This window comes from Chiloscyllium punctatum, chromosome 27 (genome assembly GCF_047496795.1).
Source record: "Chiloscyllium punctatum isolate Juve2018m chromosome 27, sChiPun1.3, whole genome shotgun sequence".
NCBI lineage: Eukaryota > Metazoa > Chordata > Chondrichthyes > Orectolobiformes > Hemiscylliidae > Chiloscyllium > Chiloscyllium punctatum.
Genome location: NC_092765.1, coordinates 45,296,967 through 45,323,116, shown reverse-complemented (window position 1 = coordinate 45,323,116; position 26,150 = coordinate 45,296,967). Strand labels below are relative to the sequence as shown.

General features: G+C 44.9%; 1 protein-coding gene across 4 annotated transcripts in view; it reads left to right on the top strand.

The window, feature by feature from the left end:
- LOC140453677 (mitogen-activated protein kinase kinase kinase 5) overlaps positions 1–26,150 on the top strand; it is a 167,810-nt gene that overhangs the window by 122,918 nt on the left and 18,742 nt on the right. For all 4 annotated transcript variants that reach the window (XM_072548596.1, XM_072548594.1, XM_072548593.1 and 1 more), the window contains 11 exons: positions 580–707; positions 2,281–2,417; positions 4,939–5,044; positions 5,196–5,353; positions 7,219–7,387; positions 11,377–11,542; positions 12,111–12,276; positions 16,141–16,323; positions 17,617–17,722; positions 21,151–21,394; positions 24,599–24,711. In XM_072548596.1, coding sequence (XP_072404697.1) covers positions 580–707; positions 2,281–2,417; positions 4,939–5,044; positions 5,196–5,353; positions 7,219–7,387; positions 11,377–11,542; positions 12,111–12,276; positions 16,141–16,323; positions 17,617–17,722; positions 21,151–21,394; positions 24,599–24,711 — 1,676 coding nt within the window. The remainder of the gene's footprint in view (positions 1–579; positions 708–2,280; positions 2,418–4,938; positions 5,045–5,195; positions 5,354–7,218; positions 7,388–11,376; positions 11,543–12,110; positions 12,277–16,140; positions 16,324–17,616; positions 17,723–21,150; positions 21,395–24,598; positions 24,712–26,150) is intronic.

Sequence of the window (26,150 nt, the reverse complement as noted above, 5' to 3'; positions counted from 1 at the left end):
GCAGCCTGTGATAAAGTGACTTTGAGGAATTTCAAATCTAGGGCCTTGAAAGAGAATAATTGCAATCCCTTCTGAAGTTTTAATGATATTTGACTATCAGTGTTGCTCATGTCTGTGGTATGGGGGTGGGAGAGGGGGAACGATGGGTGGGTGGTGATGTGTATGAGGCTGGTACTGAGAAATCCATGTGATTTGTCACAGCCCCCATTTGCACATTGATGTGGTCTATGGGTTTTTTTGACCACAGTAAAAAAAAGTGGGCTGGTGTCTTCGCAACAATCTGGAACAAAATAATTATGAAAGGAATACCAGATTGGTGTAAAACCCCTCTGATTTGCCCTTATCCACCAGGGAAGGAAATCTGCCAATCTGACCTGGTTTGGCATCCATGTGACTCCAAACCATCAGCCAATGTGGTTGACTCTTAACTCCTCTGAAATGGCTGTGCAAGCCACCCGATTGTAGACAACTCACCATCGCCTGCTCTAGGGGGATTAGGAATGGACAATAAATGCGACTTTTACCTTGTCCTCCCAATAATTGCACTCCTGCTCCCCCCCCCCCCCCCCCCCCCAACAGGTACTCTCAGCCTCTTCATGAAGAAATTGCTCTCCATAAGCGCTTGAAACACCGGAATATTGTCCAATATTTGGGATCAGTTAGTCAGGATGGATACATCAAAATCTTCATGGAGGAGGTCCCAGGAGGTAAGATGCTTCTTTCCAAAATGAATAGCTTGGGATAATGTACAAGAGGAAATGGAAGCATAGCATGTGGGAAATTTATCAAGCTTGGGAGGAACTAGATTCTCCTGGTGTCATATCGGGGTCCTTTATAAACTAATTGTGAGACCAGTTAGTCAACAGCTCCATTTACATTGTGTCACACAACTACCAGGATGGTCACGTGTGACATTAATCAACCATTAACATTTTTCATCTTGAAACGCCAATGCGTCTTGAAGTATGACTATCCTTCCCATCCTTCGTGGTTTGCAGATTGACCTCCAGGTGATTTACAGGAAGCTGATTAAGCTGTTGTAATACTGTTTTGAAAAGGAGGTCGTATAACTGCAACTGAAAAACATTGAGAGTGATCATTCCTGTCCTTCCTCAGCAATCAGGGCACTTTGAGTGTTTAGTCCTAGGACTGCACCAACACGTTAATCCTCATGTTCGTCATTAAAACCTCTGAATACCCTGGGTGACAGAGACAGCTTGTGTGTGCAAGCATGAGTCATAGTCAGCTAGATTTACAGCGCAGAGAAAAAAAAAATCCCTTCCATCCATTGCCCCTGTGCTGGTCAAAAACAACCACACCTAACTAATCTGAGCCCATTTTCCAGCACTTGGCCCACTCTGGGCATGAGAGTATTTCTCCTGAGAAAAGGAGAATTTTTTTCACCCAGATAGTGGTGAACTTGTGAAATTCTCTGCTCCAGAAAGTGGCTGAGGCCAGACATTAAATGTTTTCCGGAAGTTGTTAGATACAGCTCTCAGGGATGAAGGGTATGGGGTAAAAAGGCGGAGCATGGTGCTGAGTAAAATTATTGACCATGATCGTACTGAGTGGCAGAGCTCGAAGGGCCGATTGGCCTACTCTTGCTTCTAATTCCTATGCTCCTACGCTGCCACATGCATGTGCTGTGTATCCTGTGAGCGATTATCTGTGTCTATGTGTGTGTGGATCTGTGTGTGTGGATCTGCATGTGAGCTAGTTTCTGTATGTGTGTGGCATGTTCTTTCTGTGTTTGTGTGTGTGTGTGTGTGTGTATATATACACCTGACTATTTTTCCGTATGTATGCATACCCTATACAAGTGGCTCAATAGTTAGCACTGCTGCTTCACAGTACCAGGGTCCCAGATTCGATTCCAGCCTCGGGTGACTGTCTGTGTGGAGTTTGCACATTCTCCCTGTGTCTGTGTGGGTTTCCTCCGGGTGCTCTGCTTTCATCCCACAGTCAAAAGATGTGCAGGTCAGGTGAATTGGCCATGCTAAATTGCCCATAGTGTCAGGTGCATTAGTCAGAGGGAAATGGGTCTGGGTGTGTTACTGTTCAGAAGATCGGTGTGGATTTGTTAGGCCGAAGGGCCTGTTTCCACACTGTAGGGAATTGAGTCTAATCTAAAACACATGGCTTTCTCCCAGAGATCTTTGGCCAGATCTATGCCATTCTTCCCTTATTCTGCAGACTCTCTGTTCCCGTTCTTGTTGTCACAGTCTTGAAAGTTAATCATGATGATCATAAACGATGGATTGTGTGTCACTTTGTAACCAGGAAGCCTGTCTGCACTGCTGTGCTCCAAGTGGGGTCCACTCAAGGACAACGAAGCCACCATCATTTTCTACACGCGACAGATCCTGGAAGGCCTTAAGTACCTGCACGACAATCAGATTGTGCACAGGGACATTAAGGTAATGGGGATGAGGCTGAGCCGCTGACCTCTTTCATCACTCTGTTCGTAAAAGCATACCTTCTGTGAACCTGAGTTAGTACTGGTCTTTCTCATGCAAAACAGGGTTGGGTATAAACCCAACACTGGGGGACTTGAAGGCAGTGAGAACAAGCTTCCAGAACAATAAAGTGATTTTGGGTGAAGATAAACATTTCATGGTCTTCAATCTGTTGAGAAAAACAACCAGAGATAGATCAGGGAATGAGAACAGGTCACTTGGTGTCAGGAGAGAAGCCAAGACAGCCATAGCTCAGTACAGGCCCATGATCAGGACTCCAGACTGAGAGGATAGAGCGAGCTTGTGGACTGACATTCCCCGCGCTCTCGGAATGACCGGCAATTCATTTCCCACAATTCATCAGGGCTTCCTTTGGAGAGTATCACCTTCAACTGCCCAGTGGAGTCGGATCATTCCAAATCCCTACCCTTTTCCCCAGTGCGTGATATCAATGAGGGAGAACTGAGACTGGATGGAGTCAGGAATTGAGCGTGAGAATGGCAGGCTTCAATAGGGAGTGGGTGTCTGAATTCAGAGGTGGGCGATGAGTGGGAGGGAATGCCAGGTTTGGATAGATCATTAATGCCATCGTTCTTTGAGGACTAATAAACAGAAACAAATCAAATTTACTAACAGTCTCAAAGAGGAGTCAAAGGACAATATTTCACCTTTTTACAATGTACTTCAACAGTCAAACTAAAATCGAAATAAGTTTAAAAAAAGATTCACCAAGTAATGTGCACTTTAAAGAATAGATCCAGCAGAGATAGAGCTCCCAAATTTATAGACAGTCCTCTTGTCACATTTGGCACCAGTCCCACCCACAAAATCCTTCAAATCTTAGAACATTCTTGGGCTGAATTCCAGCTTGTTTTCCTTCAACACTTTGGTCGGCAAATCCCATCCAATAGCTGCTTTGCTCTAGCTGTGAACCACAGTTATAATTTTTGTGAAAGAGCACACATTTCCCACTTCCCCTCAGCCCGGCCCTTGCAATCTCAATGCCTGTGTTTAGCTTTCCTTTGACTTTATTCTTTTTGCGAAGATTCTGCAATGGGCCATTCAGGTTTGTCTTAGTTATGTTCTGGGCAATCTCTCTCTCTCTGTCTAACTCACTTCTCCATCTCTCTCTTCTAACTGTCTCACTCTCTTTATGTATCTCTCTCTCTCTCTCTTCCTCTAGCTATCGATCTATCTCACTCCTTTATCTCTCCATTTCTCCAGCCTGGCCTTTCTCAACTCAGTGAGTGCCCCTATTGTTCTCCTGGATCCTTGAGAGCTCTATTTGACTGCAGTGCCACTTTGCCAACCCAAAACCACAAGGGAACCAGCTCCAGGAGACAGACTGAGTGCCTGTCGCTGAGACCCTGGTCTTGCCAATGCACAGTTGCCACCACCTGCACAGACGCACCCAGCACTAAGTGGCCCCAGACCCTGCCTCCAGGGTCATCATCAGTGACCATCAACTGTTAACTCTGATTCCACCTCACAGAGGCTGCTGAATTTCTCCAGCATTCCCTGAGTTTATCCTGGGGATCAGGGTGATATGGTGGCTCAGTGGTTAGCACTGCTGTCTCACAGCACCAGGGATCTGGGTTCGATTCCCCCCTCAGGTGTCTGTCTGTGCGGAGTGTGCACATTCTCCCCGTGTCTGTCTGGGTTTCTTCCAGGAGCTCCAGTTTCCTCCCACACTCCAAAGATATGAAGGTTAGATGGATTGGCCATGCTAAATTGCCCATAGTGTGTGCGTTAGGTGGGTTAGCCATGGGAAAAGCGGGGATAACGTGGGTCTGGATAGGATGCTGTTCGGAGGGTCGGTGTACCTGTTCCTGTTCTTGTTTCCCTGTCCCATTTCCTGTCTATCTTCTCTGTTCTCTTTCCATATCATTCCCTCCCCCTCCCTTTGTCATCCACCTCCTTAGACTTTGCATTCACACCCTCATCTTCCTCCATACCTTACCATGCACTGTGCGATCCCAGCACTGGTGTACACCTTCAACTCTCTGATTTCGGGGAAGACAATTCCCTGTGCGGTGTGTCGCTCCCCAGCTCCACCATGTTGAAGACATCCTTGCCCTGGCTTCTTCCTGTGCAGCTGCAGGAGCTGCGTTTTCCTGCTCTTCACCACTTCCTACACTGCACACTCGTTCCCATGGAGCACCAGCAGATAGCCAGGGCTTGGAAAACCTGCTGTAGCTGACAGTCATAGTGCTATTGGTTCATTATGGGGTCAATTACTGATCAAGAGTCATGCAGAGTGATCACCTATTGATCACCACATTCGTTCAGGGAAGGGTTTGAGATGAGAATAGCAAAGATTATGAAGACTTGGTGTCCAACGAGAGGGCTAGTGACTGGCATTGAGGTGAGAGCTGGTCAATGAAATGTCATTTGCGCTCAGTGACTTCTGTCGTCACCAGCACCGGAGTAAGGACGGAAGTTTTTCATTTACCCTTCACTGAACTGTCATCTGTCTTCAAAGGGAGACAACGTGTTGATAAACACGTACAGCGGATTGCTGAAAATCTCGGACTTTGGGACGTCGAAGAGGCTGGCAGGAATCAACCCGTGCACGGAAACATTCACAGGTGCGTGCCTGGGAGAGTGGGATCACCAGCAGAAAGACAGGCCATTCGATTCGGAATTGGTGCCATTGGGGTTGTTGTTAGTGAGGGTCAGTGTGGAGCTTCGATGTTGTCAGGCTTTCACGTTATTGCATTTGGACTCTGTGTTCTTCAGGTACCCTTCAGTACATGGCCCCTGAGATCATCGACAAGGGTCCAAGAGGTTATGGCAAGCCTGCAGATATCTGGTCTTTGGCCTGTACCGTAATTGAAATGGCCACAGGGAAGCCTCCCTTCTTTGAACTGGGGGAGCCCCAGGCTGCGATGTTTAAGGTAACAACCCCGACTAATGTTTATTATCATCACAGGATCCTTTGCTTAGGGCTGAGCAATAGGGTAAGATTGGGATCTCTAACAAAACATAAGCCAGGCTCTCTCTCACTGTTACCCCTGAAGGTAGAAGTTTTCCCTGTCTGACATCCTCCCTTGGCTGAAAACTCGCTAATGCTCCTCTCCAGGAACCGCCCACCCCTGAAAGAGGTTTCTGTGGGTCTGTACCCAATTGGGTGCTGACTGTTCCAGGACAGAAGGGGGCACAAGTCTGAGGGAGAAAAGGAATTAAAATCTGAAATGGCAAGTTACGCCCAGCATGATTCATTTTAAGCTATAATATATTAACAGTGCTGGTCACTAACCACAATGTTAGTGTTCAGGCAAGATTTCTCACCTGGTTCATGTACCATTTTCATTGAAGTAGAGAACGGCCATGTGATTTGATTTATTAATGTCACGTGTACCCAGGTACAGTGAAAAGTTTTGTTTTGCATGCAGTGCAGGCAGATCATACCATTCAAAGTACATGCGGGTAATAGAACAGAGGGAGGAATGCAATCAAGCTTTGAGAAGATTTGTAGCTCAGGTTGAGGTTCTGGATGTAGGTTTGTTTTCAGACGTTTCGTCACCATATTAGGTAACATCATCAGTGAGCCTCCGGATGAGGCACTGGTGGTATGGCCCACTTCCTATTTATGTGTTTAGGTTTCCTTGGATTAGTGATGTCATTTCTTGTGGTGATGTCATTTCGTGTGCTTTTTCTTAGGGGGTGGTAAATGGGATCCAAGTCAATGTGCTTATTGATAGTGTTCCGGTTGGAATGCCATGCTTCTAGACATTCTCATGCGTGTCTCTGCTTGGCTCATTCTAGGATGGATATATTGTCCCAGTCGAAGTGGTGTCCTACCTCATCTGTATGTAAGGATACTAGTGAGAGTGGGTCATGTCTTTTTGTGGCTAGTTGATGTTCATGTATCCTGGTGGCTAGTTTTCTGCCTGTTTGTCCAATGTAATGTTTGTTACAATCCTTGCATGGTATTTTGTAAATGACATTAGTTTTGCTCGTTGTCTGTACAGCAAAACCAATGTCATTTACAAAATACCTTGCAAGGACTGTAACAAACACTACATTGGACAAGCAGGCAGAAAACTAGCCACCAGAAACATGAACCTCAACTAACCACAATAAGACATGACCCACTCTCACTAGTATCCTTACATACAGGTGAGGAAGGACACCACTTCGACTGAGACAACACATCCATCCTAGGACAAGCCAACCAGAGACATGCATGAGAATTCCTAGAAGCATGGCATTCCAACTGGAACTCTATCAAAAAACACATCGAGTTAGACACCATCTACCACCCCCTGAGAAAAAGAACACGAAATGACTTCACCATAGGAAATGACGCCACCACAGGAAATAGCATCACCAACCAAGGAAACCTAAATGCATAAATAGAAAGCTGGCCACACCTCTAGTGCTTCATCAGGAGGCTCACTGATGATATTACCTAGTACGGTGACGAAACGTCTGAAAACAAACTTTCCAGCTCAGCGAGCAAACCTACATTCAGAGGAGTACAAAGTTATGGCTGCAGAGAATGCTCAGAAAGAGCAAGATCAATGTTAAATTTAAAATGGAGAGTGGGCGAAGTGTATTATTGCAAGGATCCTTTGTGGGCACCCTTGGGTACAGCTGGCAGAGTGCTCCCATTTTAAAGCATGAGAATGATGAAGACGTGATGTGAAATCCAGCAGCCTGGTTGCACAAATTGATGATTTCTGAGTTACAGCCATTTCACTTTCTCTCGTGGACAATTTTGTGCTTTGTGTTTGATTGCCTGTCTCTTTGCCGGCAGGTGGGAATGTTTAAAATCCATCCGGAAATCCCAGAGTCCATGTCCCTGGAGGCGAAGGCTTTCCTCCTTCGTGGCTTTGAACCCAATCCAGATAAACGGGCCACGGCCGCAGAGCTCCTCAAGGACCCGTTCCTGAGCCGGAAGAAAACAAAACCCGCTCCAAAGCCAGGTCTGGGAATGAGAGAGAATGGGAACAGTGCTGGGTGCTGAGGTGGTGGGTTGATGGAAATGGGGTGGGGACACGCTGCAGTGAGAATAAGATTGTGTAGGAGCAGCAAGCAATCAGAACAAGCTGGTTAAGAAGGCCGAGAGAGTGGTGCTGGAAAAGCACAGCAGGTCAGGCAGTATCCGAGGAGCAGGAGAATTGACGTTTTGGGTGTAAGCACTTCGTCATTCCCAATTCTCCTGCTCGTCGGATGCTGCCTGACCTGCTGTGCTTTTCCAGCACCACACTCTCAACTCTGATCTCCAGCATCTGTAGTCCTGACTTTCTACTCTTGGTTAAAAAGGTGTTTACCACACTTGCCTTCATTGCTCAGACCTTTGAGTGTAAAAGTAGTTGCATCATGTTGAGGTTGTACAGGATGTTGGGATGCCTCCTCTGGAATACTGTGTCCAGTTCTGGCTCCCCCGTTTTAAGAAGGATGTCACTAAACTGGAGACAGTTCAGAAGAGAATGCCGGATGTTGCCGGGAAAGGAGGCTTTGGGTTATAAGGAGAGGCTGGATAGGCTGGGGTTTTTTTCACTGGAGCATAGGAGTTGAGTGGTGACCTTATAGAGGTTTATAAAATTATGAGGGATGTAGATAAAGTGAATGGCAGGTGTCCTCCCTCTAGAACAGCGATTTCAAGACTATGGAGCATATTTTTAAAGATGAGAGGAGAAAATTGTTAAAACATTCATGAGGGCCAACGTTTTTACACAAGGTGTGTGTGGAAGTGGTGGTGCGGGTACAGTTGCAATATTTAAAAGACATTTGGATAAGTGCATAGATAAGAAATGCTTGTTCTGGATATGGGCTGACCACAGGCAGGTGGGATTAGTTCAGTTTGGGATTATGGTCAGCATGGACTGGTTGGGCCGAAGGGTCTGCTTCCGTGCTGTGTGACTGTAACTATATCTAATACAAGGCAGAGGCATTCAACAGGATGGAACTGGAGGAAACGTTGCAGAATTGGAATCCAAAGCAGGTGAATAGGGATGAATGGGATAGTTTGGATTTGGAATCATTGCGAATTGAAAGCAGAGAGAATGGAATGGAGGTGAATCATTGAATGAAGAACAAAGTATAAGTTAGACAGTGAGCAAGAGTGGAATTGCACTGAGGCAGTTGGACTGAACAGGGGCAGGAAGCAAGGGATAGTGAATTATTTAGAATAAACTAGAGAGGAAGAGAAAGATACAGAACTGGAAAGAGGGAAAGTTGTGACAGAGTCTGATCGGGTGCTGGATGCTGAGGAATGGGGTAGAATGAGGTAGGACTGAAAATAAATGGAATGAAAGGGTAACCAAGTAAATCAGATTGAAGAAATAGAACTGGGCAGGATAGAGTTGAGGATAATTTGGGTGCAGCACCAATTGGTATATAGAGAAATGAATAGAAGGCAGTTTGAGAATGTGGCAGGAGAAGTGTGTGTTGATACAGTGGAGAAAACTAGGCATTACCTCAAGATACCAGGGATGGTGAGAAAACTGAAGGCGGGTTTCACTGAGTATGGTTTGGCTCTATATCATGTCTGTTTTATGGTTTATATACTATCAATTGTGAGGATTCATCATTTGCAATGAGACCTTTAAAAATTTAAGTTCTCGTCTTTTGCAATAAACCTGTTTAGGCAGCAGCTGTACTGGCATTTCCTTAGTTGTGGATAATATCCAGTGGCAGTTTGACATTGTCTAGGTGCAGCAAGTGCCTGGCGATTGAGCAGTGCTCTGGGTGTTCTAATTTGATCAGCACTGACTCAGATCTGTCCCCTTCTCTGTAAACCAGCTGCGAGTCAGACTTGGCCAAGACAGGGAAGCTGACAGTTTCTACTCAGCCCTTAAGTTTGCAAATGGTGTTCCGTGCTAATCCATCCCACTGCCCATTGTTCCTGCTCACTTACACAAACATAGTGCACCCTCTATAAGATAGGAGTCTTATGCTAGATACGTAATAATTCAGACATTAAAGCTTCCACACTCCAAGGGAGAGAGAATATTAATTTGCTCACACAAAGCTACGCTGTAGTGCTGCCATCCCTTGAAACCAGTTTAAGTCTGAAACAGGAGACTTGAACATGGATCTAGGTTACACTGAGGGAGAGCTGCATTGTCAGAAGTGGCATCTTTCAGATGAGACATTAAAACCAAGGGATCATCTTCCTTTCAGATGGGCACATAAGGTACTACATTGCTATTCAAAGAAGTGTTGATCGGCATTTGTAGGTACCTTGTTTACCTCCTGGCTAGCAATTAAAAAAATTTTAATGATTATACCCAGTTATTTATTTTAGTGCTGTATGTAGGAGCTTGTGGATAAATTGCCTGCTACGTTTTCCCACTTTACAATGATGACTACTCTCTCAAAATACTTTGTGTTTTCTGTGAAGCATTTGGGATGTGAAAGGTGCTATTTAAATGGAAGTCTGCCCACTGGTCTTCTTGGAGTTATTCATAGCAGCAATGATACCAAGTACCTGTTGGTGGTGATATTGAGCAAGTTGGACGTCCAAAGACAATTGGTCTGACTGCAAGACCCAAGTCATATCAGAGAGCACCCACTGCTGGTAATCATTGGCACTGCAGTTCAGACCCTCTCAGTGATCACACTTTCACCTTGGAATTACAAGCTTGCTCTGCCAAGCCCCACTTCTGAGGCTTGAATGTGAAACTGAGGCCAACACATCAGTACATCACAAAGGGAGTGCTGTACCATATTTTGGATCAGATGTAAACCAAAGCACTCCTTCTTGTTCAGGTAAGTGTGCAAGATGCACAGATACAAATAACAGATACAGTATTCCCCCGGATTCAAACCACAGTATTCCCCTGGATTCTTACCAATGTCTTCTCTTTGACTAAAACCCGGAAAATGTTTATAATGGTGTTACCTCACTGCTGCTTGTGGGAGTTTGCTGGATACAAATTAATTGCCAAGAATGCCCATACAGTGACAAAGTTAAAAATCATACAACGTCAGGTCGGGGTCCAACAGGCTTATTTGAAAGTACAAGCTTTTGGAGTACTGCTCCTTCATCAGGTAGTTAGTGGAGCAGAATCATAGGATACAGCATTTATAGTAAAAGATCAAAGTGTCATACAACTGATGCAAACCTTAATCAGATTAATCACTTAGAATGGGGATGCAGGTTTTGATTGATTAATATGTAGATCCCAGAATTTCTTTCAAGTCACAGCCCTGAGATAATTTAAGATTTTATCAGTGTATAAAAAAAAGTGACATCTCAGCCTGGTCAATGCATTAAAGGTGTGAGGTTAGAGTCTGTCTGTATCCCAACCTTGAATCAGACTAGTTCTGTTTCCAAAGTAGGAATTTATAAAATGTCACATGTACTGACTGCCTACAGATTGTGTGCTGTTTGAAGAGAACAGAATGTATCTGCAACTAAAAATCTGCAAATGCAAATGCACCCCATAGATCTATATGTGTGTTTCTGTGCATGTGTGAGTGTGCGTGTGAGAGAGAGAGGGAGGGAGTGTGTGTGCGTGTGCTTGATAGAGTGTGCGCATGAGTGTGACAGGGGATGTGTGCGTGTGTGTGTGTGTGAGAGAGAGAGAGAGCGTGTGTATGAGAGAGGGTTTGTGTGAGTGTGATTGTGTGTGAGAGTGTATATTATGGTGGGTTCGCTTGTATTGTGACGTGAACTCAAGATCCCAGTTGAGTGACAGTGACTGCAGTACATTGAAGATCCTGATTGATTGTGATGTATTTAGAATCTGTGTAGATGAAAGGTGCTATATAAATGTAGGTCTCCTCCTTCTCAACTTTTAACAGTGCCCTGCATTCTGCCTTGAGCCAAACGTTAGAAACATGACGATCACAGCATGGTTTCCATGACCAATGTTTCTAATCACTTTATCCCACTCTCTCGAGCTGCATTGCTCTGCTTTGAAACTCCCCTTCCATTTATCATCCTGTCCATATCTTTATGCAGGTGAATTCTATCACAGTCTCTCGGTCCCTGCGTTGGGGCACCGGAAGGAAGGAGGTGAGAGCAGGCAGCCCTTGGATTTTAAACTCAGCAGCCCCTTCCTGAGTCGAAGCTGCTCGATCCCGGGTCTCTCTGCGAAAAGCAACTCACCAAAACAGGAGTTTCTCAGGTGAGCTTGAACTTTCCTGCTTATTGTGATTGCACAGCAGTGCCTCTGTCAGAGCTTCCACCTCGTGACCCCAGCTCATAGATCCCCTGCAGCATGGGAGCAGACCATTTGGCTCATGAAGTCCACTCCAATCCTCCAACCAGCAACCCACCCAGACCCAGGTCCCTACCCTATCACCTGCATTTCCCATTGCTAATCCACCTAACATGCACATATGGGCCCATTCAACGAGAGTGCACTTCTTTGGACTGTGGGAGGAAACTCACGCAAAACATGCAAACTCCACACAGACAGTCGCCCAAGGGTGGGATTGAATGCGGGTCTCTGGCGCTGTGAGGCAGCAGTGCTAGCCACTGAACCACCATGCCATCCTTTGAGGCTTGAGAATTGTCAAGGAGCCCTCAGTGAGCCCTAACTGGGCCAGAGCTCCCGTTGCTGCCTCGGAGATAGAATTTCAGATCCCAACCTCAGAGTGTTGTTGTTTCTAGCTTTTACACCTTTAAATGTGAGGTCACTCAGTGTTTTGCTGAGAGCATTTTCACTGATCTTCATGTCTTCCTGCTCCCAGTGTGCTTGAGGAACAAGTGGATGACTTCAGTGCCCCATCCTCTCCAGAAGAAAATGCTGGATTGTTCCTCCTGAAGAAAGACAGTGAGCGCAGGGATGCACTGTTCAAAATCCTGACTGAGGACTGTGAAACGGTGGTCCAGAACGTTCTAGAAGCCCAGGCACAGGTAGGAAAACTCTCATTCCTCACGAAATCACACAGAACTGGGATGGACAGACAAGAGCTCATCCATCTGTTTCTCCGAACAGATGCTGCTGAGTATTTCCAGCATTTTCCATTTTTAATTCAAGATTCAGAGCATCTGCAGTTATGTTGTTTTTACTTTGACCTGGGAGGGCCAGCTTTCTCAGCTTTGTTTTTAAGCACTTGGAGGTTCGGTGTAGGGGGTGTCAGGTGGCACCGATGATGGAATTCCCACCTCCAAGGTGAAAACTCTGGGTTCAAGGCCTATTTCAGGACTGGTTGACCAATACGGCAGCCAAGTGACCTGAGCATCGCCTGTAACCCCTTCCGATATGGTCAGAGTAAGATTGTCTCAGCCTTTTCTGACACTGAGTGCTGACCCTCCAGCTCCAGTCTCTGGTGACAGGCTGGAGATCTGGATCTTGCCAAACTAACTAATGGAACAGAATATATTTTCCTCATATATCACAATGTGTGAGGACAGAGAGAAAGGGAGGAAGTTCAGTGAGTGTTTTTAATCATTCATGGGATGTGGTCTTTCTGAGGCAGCATTTATTGCCCTACTCAGGTGTATAGTTCCTTGAAGGCAGAGTCACAGGTAAACAAGGAGGTGAAGAAGGTGTTTGGTACATTTGCCGTCATCGGTCAAAGCATTGAGTGTAGGAGTTGGGATGTTATGTTGCAGCTGTACATGACATTGGTTAGGCCACTATTGGAATACTGCATTCATTCCTGGTCTCCCTGCTGAAGGAAAGATGTTGTAAAATTTGAAATGATTCAGAAAACATGTGCAGGAGTGTGACCAGGGTTGGAGGGTTTGAACTATAGGGAGAGGCTGTATGGGCTGGGGCTAATTTTCCCTGGGGTGTCAGAGGCTGAGGGGTGACCTCATAGAGGTTTGTAAGATCATGAGGGGCATGGATAGGGTAAACAGACAAAGTATTTTCCCTGGGGTGAGGAGTCCAGAACTAGAGGGCATAGTTTTAGGGTGAGAGTGGAAAGACATAAAAGGGACCTAAGGGGCAACCTTTTCACATAGAGGGTGGTGCGTGTACGGAATGAGCTGCCAGAGGAAGTGGTGGAAGCTGGTACAATGACAACATTTTAAAAGGCACCTGGATGGGTACATGAATAGGAAGGGTTAGAAGGATATGGACCAAATGCTGCAAATTGGACTGGATTAATTTAGAATTATATGGTTGGCATGGACAAGTTGGACCAAAGAGTCTATTTCCGTGCTGTATATCTCTATGACTCTAATTGCCAGGTTAAGGTGTGAACTGCTTTCCAGGACCACGTTAGCTAATTTACTGAAGGCGTACTGATAGAATCCTGACCCAGTGACATAAACGGCAACCTTTTCACATAGAGAGTGGTTCATGTGTAGAATGAACTGCCAGAGGGAGTGATAGGTACAGTTGCAACATTTAAACATATTTGGACAGGTACATGAATATGAAAGGTTTATAGGGACATGGGCTAAATGCAGGCAACTGGAACTAGCTTAGTTTGGGAAACTTGGTCAGTATGGATGGATTGGTCCAAAGGGTCTGTTTCCGTGCTGTATAACTCTATGATATATTTCCAAGTCAGGATGGAACTTGCAGATGGTGGTGTGTCCTTGTATCTGCTGCCCTTATCCTTTAAGATGAAAGTGATTGTCAGTTTGTCAAGTGGTCTTGAAAAAGTCTTGGTGAATTTCTGCAGTGCATCATGAAGATGGTTCAAGATGGTAGCCAATGTGGACATAGAATCAACAGTAATATTTGTTCCTCAGCCAACCTTTACTTTCTGTTGTTTTTAACTATTTGGTGAATTTATAGCTGTCTTATCAAATAAGGGAACATTTCCCACTTTGTAACATCCATATCCTATCACAAATAAAATCATGGCCTTACTCAAGATTGTTGTGGGTTTACAGTCAGTTCAATACTTTGGGCTGGGTTGTGATGGGCCAAATCACTTCATACCGTTTCCAAACACTGCGGGCTTTCGAGACTCAATGCCAGTGTAATGTGGTGTATTGCTTGGTCCTCTGATAGGAGGCCCTGCAGGTAATTGAATAATTGTTGCCCCAATCTGTGACTCAGGGTTAGGCAGTTGTCTGTAGCTCCTCTACACAAGGTCTCTTAGAACATAAGAACTAGGAGCAGGAGTAGGCCGTGTGTCCCTTCGAGCCTGTTCCGCCACTCACTAAGATCATGGCTGATCTTTTTGTGGACTCAACCTCTCACTGTATGACACTGTATCACTGTTCAAAAAAATACCAATCTTAGCTGTAAAAATGGTAACTAAAGTAATGACAACTACCTCACTGGACAAGGAATTCCATAGATTAACAACCCTCTGGGTGAAGAAGTTCCTTCTCAATTCATTCCTCAATCCGCTCCCTCGAATCTTGAGGCTTTACCCTCTTGTACTAGCTTCACCCGCCAGTGGAAACATCCTCTCTACTTCTGTCTTATCTATTCTCTTCATAATTTTATATGTTTCTGTAAGATGCCCCCTCATTCCTCTAAATTCCAATGAATATAATCCCAAACTACTCAGTCTCTCCTCATAAGCCAATTCCCTCAACTCCAGAATCAGTCTAGTGAACTGAGTCTCTCTATCTGTTCTGCCCTTGGACACCCCTGACATATGTTATTGCTTTTTACAGTCACTCTCCTCTCATTTTCACTCAGGCGGTACTCTGAGTCTCAGGCTTCATAGTAGCTGGCCTTTACCCAGCTGATCTTTCTCACCCACTTGCCTCTGCTGTGGGGGGGGGGGGTGGAGTGCAGGATTTAAAACCTGTGTCTACTTGACTGGGGGAAGTGGCCAGGCACACATCCGTAAGGGCCTGACCTTCCTGTGGCACCATCAGGGTCTGCCAAGCACAGGGCAGGGAATCATGCCAGGTACCCCTCATGATTCGCCACTCCCGACTCTCTGAGCGAGATATCAAACTGAGGGCCCATCCACTTTCTCAGGTAAATGAGAACGATCCCTTGGCATTGTGGCCTATTTATTGTGGTGTTGTGGCCTATTTATTGTGGTGTTGTGGCCTATTTATTGTGGTGTTGTGGCCTATTTATTGTGGTGTTGTGGCCTATTTATTGTGGTGTTGTGGCCTATTTATCTCTCAGCTGACATAATTGACTTGGTGTAATTTGTCATTTCCCAAGTATTTTTGTGGGGGAGTTTGCTGCATATGAATTGGCTGCCCTACTTCTTACATTACAACAGTGATTACATTTCAGGGCAGCAAGGTGGCTCAGTGGTCAGCACTGCTGCCTCACAGCGCCAGGGACCTGGGTTCAATTCTGGCCTCAGACAACTGTCTGTGTGGAGTTTACACATTCTCCCCGTGTCTGCGTGGGTTTCCTCCCACAATCCATAGATGTGCAGGTTAGGTGGATTGGCCATGCTAAATTGCCCATGGTGTTCAGGGATGTGTAGGTTAGGTGCATTAATCAGGGGTAAATATCACAAAATAGGGTAGGGGAATGGGTCTGAGTGGGTTACGCTTTGGTGGGTCAGTGTGGACTTGTTGGGTCGAATGGCCTGTTACCACACTATAGAAATTCTATGACTCTTCAGTTGGCTGTGAAGCTCTTTAGGACATTGCTCGGTGCTAGATAAATGCACATTAGGTTTTTATCTGGAGCGGTAATGTGGTGAGGCTGATGATTTCTCTTCAGAGGGGAGAAAGGAAGATGATCCTGAGCCTGCAGCCCACTGACGGGGACAGTGGAGCAGGAGATGGTCATGTGTCAGCTCTTCCTTCGGGGATGAGGAATGTCTGAACTGCCTGGCCACTCCTGTGTTATTCATGTGCTCTAATTCCTTCCTCCTTTCAAAACAGAATCCTGACTCCAGGTTAACTTCTGAACACACCCGGCAACTTGTCAACTGTCTGAAGGACTACATTCGAACTCCAGACCACAAACTGCTTGTCAAGGTCTTCTTGAACCTGCAGACAAAGCTACACTTTGACAAAGCAGTGCTCAACGAAATCCAGATCATCATCTTCAGCTTCCAAGATGCTGTGAGTGTGAACTCAGTCAGGCAGTCACATGGAGAGGGAAGGGGCTTTTCACTGTTAAACTAAAGGTAGCCAGTTCGCCCGACTCCCCTCACACCCCCATGCCAACTTCATTTCAAAGTAAATTGTCAGTCGGTCAGTGAACAAATGCTTCAGTATTGTGATAGCAGGGCCCTTGCACAGTTGGGCCCATGTGAGATGAGGCCCCTTGTGGGACGGGGTCTGTGAGAGACTGGGCCCATGTGGGACTGGGTCCATTTGGGATTTGCCCATGGCTCGGGGCCTTTTGTGGGACTGGGCCCTTTGTGGGACTTGGCCTCTGCATGAATGGGCCCTTTGAATGTGGAAGTGCTGTGAGATGCAGGCTTCTGAGAGACTGGGTCCACTGTGAGACTGGTACCCCATGAGAAAGGGACACAGAGAGAGTGTGGATCCATGGGACTGGGGCCATATGAGAGTGTGTCCCTGTGGGAATTGGATCTCTTAAGTGTTATACCCCATAAAATTGTGGATCCATGGGACTGGGGCACTGGGGATCTTTGCATGGAACCCTGAGGCTGTTTTATCACTGGCATAGATCTGTAATAGGGACTGAATAACCAGGAGATGCCCTACCTTTCACTCTTGGTCGGCTCTGCATTAGCTAACCTTACCCTGGGCCATACAAGAGATTCCAAACTGAGTGAAGGTTTCTGAGGTTTGATCACTCCACAGTCACTCCCAGTAAGTGTTTACTCAGTTGTGATTAGTTAATTGACAATGAGCCATCAGCTCCCACATTGTGGTGAATTGTGATGGGGAGTGTCTGTGGTTGCTGTCTTATGTAACACATATCCGTGTGCTGACTTTAGAGTGACCTATACAGACTTCTTCCAGATAATGGGGGAAAGTAACAACGATGTTCAGGGAAAAATTGTGAAAAAGACAGGAGGGCTGATAAGAGGAAGAGCAGCGTCTACAACAACAACCATTTGCATTAATAGAGCACTTTCATTGCTGGAAAACCCGGCTAGAAGCAATAGGGAGGGTCAAGACCATACAGTGAATTGCAAGCAAGGATGAGAATTTAAAAGTTCGGGTGTTGCTAGATGAGAGGTCAAAGTGGATCAGCAAGCACAGGATCAGTCAGGACATCGTGTGGTTAAAATACAGACAACGGATTGATAAAGGATGGGATTTGGGCCGTCAAGGTTGAATATCTCTGGGTCAAAGTATTAACCATGTGATATCGATGGGAACTTTGCAGCTTACCTAGTGGATGACATCTTTCCTTCTTAATAGGGATTTTCTTCCTAGGTGATAAAACTCCTTCGTCGTAACCAGATTAAACCTCATTGGATGTTTGCCCTGGACAACATCATTCGCAAGGCCATGCAGGTAGCCTTCAGCATCCTCATTCCAGGTACGTGGTTATGGGTGAGAGTGAGCGCATCCATTGGAAGGGACTGTTTCTTGCCAACCACTACACTTGTAGGTGGAACTTATTTTGACATTACCACGTTGTAGGAGAATCATCACATTAGACATCGCCCTTTCTCTGCAGAAGAGTGGAGAGCCTCTCTCTGGTTTGGAAAGCAGCCTCCCGTTCAAACAAAAACTATCTTGAGTTCCAGGAACAATGGAGACTTGAATCCACCTGACCCGGTGGGAGTGCGTAAGAGCATCAGAACGAGGAGTAGGAGTAATCAGTTCAGCCCCCTGAGGCTGTTCCGTCATTTGATACAGTCGTGGTTGATCTCATCTCATCCTCAACTGCAATTTCCTGTTTCCCCTCCATAACCCTTCAACCCATTACTAATTAAATATCTGTTGTGGCCTTCTCAGATTTATTGTGTTCCAGCACCCACTGCAGTCTGATGTGCTGAATTGCCGTAGGTTCACAACTCTTTGAAAGAATTAACTCCTCTTCATCAATGCGCCACCCCTTGTTTTAAAACTAAGGCCTCTCGTCCTCAATTGCCCCATAAGAGGTAACGTCCATATGGAGCTGCTTTGTCACTCTACTTTAGTATCGTACAAACCTCAATTAAATGTCATCTCATCCTCCTAAACCCTAGCGAGTCTAAACCTCAACTGCTCAACCTCTCCTCAAAGCACAAACCTGGAACTAATCTAGTGAACCTTCTCTGAACTGTCTCTAGTACAGTTGCATCCCTTAAGTAAGGGGACTAAAACTGTCCTTGGTACTCCAGATGCAGTCATACCAATGCTTTGTATGATTGCAATAACACTTGTCTACTTTTATATTCCTTTAGCAATAAATGCCCAAATTCCAAGTGCTCTCTTTATTACCTGCACTATAGCTTCCAGTTACTCATGCACAAGGACACCCAGATCCCTCTGCACTGAAGCACTCTGAAGTTTCTACTTACGAACACATAATTTAGGAGCAGACATAAGTCAATTTTTCCCTCAAGCCTGCTCCACCATTCATTAAGATCATAGCTGATCTAATTTTTCTGAGTTCCTTTCCATTTCCTGAGGTACAGCTATTTCTGGGATGTTTGTTGTATCCTGTACAGTAAAGCCCAACACAAATTCATCTGCCTTCTCCTCATTTTCCATTGTTTATGCTTAGACTCACATCCTATAGGACAACTTGCACTTTATTAACTCTTTCCTTGTTTGTACATTTACAGAAACCCTATTTGTTACTAGATTTGTAATTAGCATGCTATTGTACTCTGATTTACCCATCCCTCATTAATCTTTTAGTCATTCTTTATTCTTCTTTATACTCTTTCCACTCTTCTGACCTGCCACCTGTCTCAGTATGCTCTGCCTTTTAAGTTTAATTTTATCCTTAACTTTTTAGTTAATCACTGATTAGTAACAATCTGCACTTTCTGAGATATATTTAGTGTATTCTGAAATAGTCTCTTATATGGGTGACACGATAGCACAGTGGTTAGCACTGCTGCCTCACAGCACCAGGGACCTGAGTTTGATTCCAGCCTCAGGCAACAGTCTGTGTGGAGTTTGCACATTCTCTTCATATCTGCATGGGTCTCCACCTGGTGCTCCAGTTTCCTCCCACAATCCAAAGATTGTGGGAGGTTAGATGAATTGGCCATGCTAAGTTGCCTATAGTATTCAGGGATGTGTAGGTCAGGGGTAAATGTGGAGTAATAGAGTCGGGGGAATGGGTCTGGTTAGCTTACTCTTTGGTGGGTCGATGTGGACTTGTTGGGCTGAATGGCCTGTTTCCGCACTGTAGGGATTCTGTGTTTCTGTGTACCTCTGTTGATCCATTATTTAATCTAATTTTCTGCTGGTTGTGTTTACCTGGCCTATTGCAGCACAGTGAACCACAGAAGGACAGTGTTTCATAGAACTGTACCAGCACAAGCTCAGAATAAAACAGGTTTTCCCTAACCTGTCTCATCTAGGGCCACGGTAATTTTATATGAAGCAATTAAATCGCCCTTTAGCCTACTCTGTCTAAGGGAAACAATCCCAGCCTTTCCATTTCTTATCCAGAGCTGGAATTCTTCATTGCTGGCAACATCCTGTGAAATCCTCCTCAGATCCTTCCCATAATGCAGTGACCAGCACCATATGCAGTGCTGTAGCGCTGAGCACACTAATGTTGTATACATTTTGGGGATAAGCTGGTCACTCACACTTACCCCACGCTCCTATCAGCTGAACATAATGACTAGTCACCATGTACCAACTATTACTTACTCACTCGCTGCATCATGGAATCTACAGGGGAAAACACAACATCATCTTAAAATAACCCAGAGTCAATAAGGATCTAAAAAACCTCTCTAAGTCTCTCCAATCTCCAAAACCAGGAAATTCCAGCGCCTGAGTACGTACTCACTGAAGGCTCTTGCTTTCTCTATGATATAACATCCAAGTCAGGAACTGGTCTTGCTCTCTGTAAAAGACATACAGAGAGTCAGCACCCAATGCACGAGATAACACTATAGTCCAGCGGGTCATTACAGCCTGGATAAACAGCATGATCAGAGAAAATAAATTCAATCTGTTGAACCAGAATAATCTTTCATTAGGGACCTGGACCTGTTGTAATGGATCCTCATGGCTGGAGAGATGGTAGTGCAGTGGTGGTATCACTGGACTAGTAATCCAGAGGAGAAAGTGGGGACTGCAGATGCTGGAGATCAGAGTCAAAGAGGTGGTGCTGGAAAAGCACAGCAGGTCAGGCAGCATCCGAGGAGCAGGAGAATCAACGTTTCGGGCATAAGCCCTTCCACAGTAATCCAGAGGCCCGGGGATGGGTTCAAATTTGCAATTAACAAATGTGGAATTCAAAGCTAGTCTCAATAACGATGGCCATTAAAATATCACCAATTGTTATTGGTGATCTGGTCCCTTCACGGAAGGCTATCTGCTATCCATACCTGGTCTGGCTTACAATGTGACTCCTGACTCACAGCAATGTGACTCTCAACTGCCCTCTTAAGTGGACGAACAAGCCATTCATATGAAAGGGGAAATAAATGTTGACCTTGACAGCAATGCCCACATCTAATGAAAGAATTAAAAAGAGCCCATGTTCATGCAATCTCCCAAGAGAGGCAAAACAGTACAGGGAAAGAATCTTGGAGGTGGTTGGGGGGGTGGTGGTGAGATTGTACTTAAAAGTAGGTATAGTTCGATGGGATCAACACTGATGCTGATGTTTATTGTCCTAAGGGGTTGTATGAGAGATGGCCAAAGGTACCCATGGATAAGAAACACTCAGAATGAATCAGCAACTTGAGGTGAAATGGGGGAAAAGTTGAAGGATGGGTGGGGCGGTGGGGCCAATGGTAAAGTCACTAGACAAAAGAATCTGACTTGGATTTTCTCCCTCAGAATCAAAGCACCAGATTCAGCGCTCCTTTGATCAAGAAGCAGATGAGCACGGCACAGACAATGTTCCGGGAAAGTGGAGCGGGAGTGAATCCGACGTGAGGGAGCGGGAAGTTCTGGAGCTGCAGATGGATGGAGCTGGAACCTCGGGTGTGAGCACGCTCAGTCGCTCCATGTCCCATGATTCCCAGCAAAACACCTGCCCCCTCATTGTGCAGCTCAGCCAACTGAGGGCAGAATCAAACCGGTATGGAGAAGAGTCACTGTGGGTGAACAAAACAACCACATGCTGCAAAAACCCCTTGAGATACCCTTCTAATGTTTAAATCTGTTGCATTCTTTTATTCAGTGCAAATCTACTAATCATGCAACAAGGATTGGTAGCACAATAATGTACATTCTTTATTTGAAGAATTTTATTTCTCTGATGAAGTGTAGGCGTTCCTGACAAAGCCAACATTTCTTAACATTGCCTCCAAGCTGAAAGGTGTGCGAGGCCATTTCAGATGCTGCCAGATTTCTGAAGTCGCACGTAGGCCAGACAGAGTAAGGCAGGCAGATTTCCTTCCCTACAGAACCAGATAGATGTTTACAACACTTATGGTAATCATCACTGAGGTTAGCTCCAGAGTTTATTAATTGAACCTAAATTCCATCAAATGAATAGTAATTTGAACCCTGCACCTAAATAAGATTATATACACAATGATAACTTAGAGACTACGCAGAACACATCTGATTTGTAGGACTGCTATTCTGGTCTGAATGCAGATTACACAGGGATATAGATCACATCATGTGGTGAATAGTGATAGACAGCAGTTTGGTACATCCTTTAAAGGTATACCACAATAACTTGCTGTTTTAGCAATTTGGGAGCAGAGTTGGGTGGGCTCTTTGTTTTCTGAGCCCCGCCCAATTTGCCATTCAATTAGACCAAAATTGGAAAAAAAACACCTTGCATTTATGTAATGCTTTCCATGACCACTGGATGTCTCAGTGCTCTGCAACCAATGAATTACTTTTTAAAATGTGGTCAAGTTTCTGCAGTAGGAAACAGCAGCTGAACTTGCACACAAATACCAGGGCTAATGACCACTTACATACACCGTTCTTGTATGAGGGACAAATTTTAACCAAGACATGGTTTTAACCGCCCCCCCCCCCCCCGTTTCATGTAGTGCTACAAGGTCTTTTATATCCAGGAAGCAACTGCAGGTTTAGTTGATCATATACAGAGATGGCACTTGGACAGCGCAGCAGTCCCTCTGTACTGCAATGGAATGTCGACCTCATTATTTTCTGCTAAAGTTCCAGAGTGCAGCTTCAATCCAGGACCTTGTGTATTAGAGGCAGGAGTGTCAACAACTGAAGCAGATCAAGGCTGATCTCACCTCAGCTGCATATACTCACCTTTGGTCAAAATCTCATGATCTTGTCCTTAACAGAAATGCATCCATCTCAGTCTTGGAGACTCCAGTTGACCTCCAGTAACCTCAGTCTATTTTGGGCGGGTGGGAAAGAGTTTATTATTTCCACATTTTATACCCTTCCTGATTTCACTCTTGAATGGGCTGGCTCTAATTTTCGGATGATGTTACCTGGTTCTTGATGTCCCCAACAGACAAAATAGTTCGTCTCTATTTATCCTGTTGAAAACCTCATTCAGATCACTCCTTAATCTCCTGAACTCAGGAGAATGCACATTGTGTTTAAACAAGTTGTCCTCACCATTTAGCCTCCCAAGGGTACTAGTACCATTCAGAGTGAGCCATGCAGGAATTGCTTATGGGAAAGGGAATTTGTGTCACAGTAAATGTGTGGCCATGAAAGAAATCAAGCAGCCATCATCCCAAGACATTTAATGGGCTCTCGCAGAAATTACTGCGGCAAATCTGAGCTGTGGCCTGCCCAGTATTTGATGTGACCATAAGTCATTTAAAGAAGAGCAGTGGTTCGAACCCAATCAAGTGTGGCAGGTTCCCTGTGAATCTGTCTTATTCATGGCATTATGCTCATACACAATGAGGGTTAACTATATTGGTAGCCACTCCCCGTGAGGGGAGGTGGTGGGGGGGGAGGTATTCCTGTGAGGATAATTGATCTCAGAGAGGACATTCCTGTGAGGATAATTGATCCCAATTTTTGATTTGTGTTACTGTAAGATCATCCCATTCCATTGATTCCACCTCCTCTTAGTCAGGAAGATTTACTGATGAACATGTAATGCAAAGATTCACACACAAAGCTGGGCAGTGATCGTTAGATGATACATTAAAGATGTATCATTTGTCATTTAAGATCATTGAGGCATTGAGGGTTGCAATCATCCCGGATTACCCTGGGAATTAAAGATTAACCTCCAGGAAGCTGCTGAAAGAAGCTCAGGAAAAAACACGCCGTAAAATAATTCTATATCATGTGAACCCTGGTCATTCATTGCTGATATGTCTGTGTTCATGTCAGTGGCTGTCAGTGTGTCAACATTGATATGTACTAGAGTCTCTTGATTAGTAACATTGGCTATTTTAAATCTCAGAACTATGCATTTGACAAAAGAAGTAATTACCTCCACGTGGATTAAATGCTCTGTAATGTTCCATTTCATTGACAGTACCGAGTGGTAAAAGCCACAGTTGTAAAGTGTTGGTATTTTATAATATTATAATATTATAAAGCTTCCTCTCCACTATCACTGTATCAGAAACAAGCAAAGATTACCTGTGCACTCTGGTTCAAATCAACCAGATATCTCAGTCCCAGTCTCAGATGAACTCCACTCAACTCTCCACTCTCACATTTCCACTTGAAACACTTCTAATGTTTATGTTTATTCAGATTCCAAATTTTATAGAACTGAAAACTGGCAGAAGTCCAAGCCAAGATTTTCTTTTTAAAGTTTCAATGTTGATTATCATTACCTATTCTACCCACGTGTGCAGATCTCTCCTATCCTTCCTGATCTCTGTAAGCTCTTGCAGCCTCACAACCCTTTGAGATCTCTGCATTGCTGAGGTTCTGGCCTCTCGCACTTCCCTGATGTTTATCACTTCAGAATAGGCAGCTATGTCTACAATTATCCAGTCTCTCAACTCGTGAATTTCTTCCTTGCATCTCTTTCAGTCTATTCTCTACTTTGCCTCCTTTTGCTAGCTCGTTCAAAACTACATATTTATTTAAATTTGTGGTCACATGTTCTCACTTCTGTGCCCCGATTACATTTTTTTTGTCCAATAATATTTTTGTGAACCACCTTGTTCCGCTATGTGGCAGTTTCTATATAAATGCAGGCACTTCTGATTGAATTTCGTGGGCGGCCTGTGTGAGGAAATTCATTTCCCTCTGGGTCTGTGCTTGAGTTGCTCCTGTAAATTGGGATGAGTAGACAAAAGATGGAGAATTAACCAAAAAAGAAAACCTCTGATTATCTACTGGGTCTTTAATCTTTTAGCCTCCTGGAAGACCTTGCAGAGAAAGAGAGGGAGTTCCAGCAACTTCTACAACTAACCCTACACCAGAAAGACCACAGCCTGAAGTCACTACGAAAGAGATCAGAATCCTCAGGTCAGTTGATGGGGACAGACTATTGTGGAAGCATTGGATGGACTGAGGATGATTGACAATGGCTCGTGGTCACTCCTGAGCCAACCTATGGTTGCCAGTGGCCTCCACGTGATGAGCAGCCATCATCATTTTGGTTCACTGGTCATGTGCAAAGACTGGGGACAGCTTTGTGTTTAGCTGCAGGGGTAACCCAGGGTGTTGTGGTTCAGGGTTGAAGACTGCTGTGAGGGGTGGGGCCAGGGCTGGGGATAGATCAGGAAGGTAGGACCTACTTTGTTGTTCAAAATATCAGAAGAGTCTAAATATTGGAACTGAACGTCCTCTTTGCCAGAGAATTCAACGTCACCCAGGAAATCTCTATAATGATGTGGCTGATTCTAGAGTATAATTCTTGCTGAACCTGTAGTATGGTCCTGAGGAAGTTGGAGATCAGGTAACAGGTTAAACCGAGGAACCATATATCTCTTGGGTAGATGTAAAGGATTCTGAAGTTCTATTAAATGTCGAGCAGGTAGGTTCTCCAGAGTTTCTTGGCCATATTTCCCAATACAGTTATTATTGGGTGGGTGGGGATGTTCTGTATTTTGGTACAAAAAGCCTGACAGCCGTATGAGGCAAGAAGAATGAGGTCAGAGAATTTTCTGCCATCTGTCATTGTCCTATAAAACACCAGGTACCTATCAGTAGTCAAGTTGTGACATATTCAGCGTTTTGGATTTGCTGAGGCAGGTTAAGATGGAAGAGAGAGATAAAACATGAAAGGGATTGTGTTTGAGATCAACCACTGTTAAAACCGAGCACTTACAGAGGGCTCTAGACAGTTTTGTTTTCTCTCTGTCTCGCCCTCTCTCTCTGTCAAAGTGTTGTCCACGCTAGAGGGTAGGATCAGCCAATTTGAGTTCAATCACACTGTACAAACAACCCAGTTGGCTGTTTACAAAGGTATTAGTTGAGGGAGAATCAACGTTTCAGGCATAAGCCCTTCTTATGCCTGAAACGTCGATTCTCCTGCTCCTCAGATGCTGCCTGGCCTGCTGTGTTTTTCCAGCACCACATTTTTCAACTCTGGTGCTCCAGCATCTGCAATCCTCACTTTCTCCTGTTAATTGAGGGATAATAGCTGGAATGCTGGTGAGACTCTCCCCTACTTTCCTTTGAAGTAACGTCATTTAAAAAAAGGTGGGAGATGGCGCAGTGCCAACTACAGACTTCATGACTGCAGCTGTGTGGACAGAGTGAGATCACTGTGTGTGTGCCAGTTTGGCAGAGAGCCAAGTGGGTAAGGCTGCTGCGCACGCTCACTCCTGAGTAACTGGTCTGTTTCATGGAATTCCCTGTAACCCACTTCAGTGCAAATATTGTGCAATGTGGGCTGCAGAGGTGACTACCAACCCGGAGAGAGTTTGTGGTAAATATTTAGTGACTTCATGCATCCCATG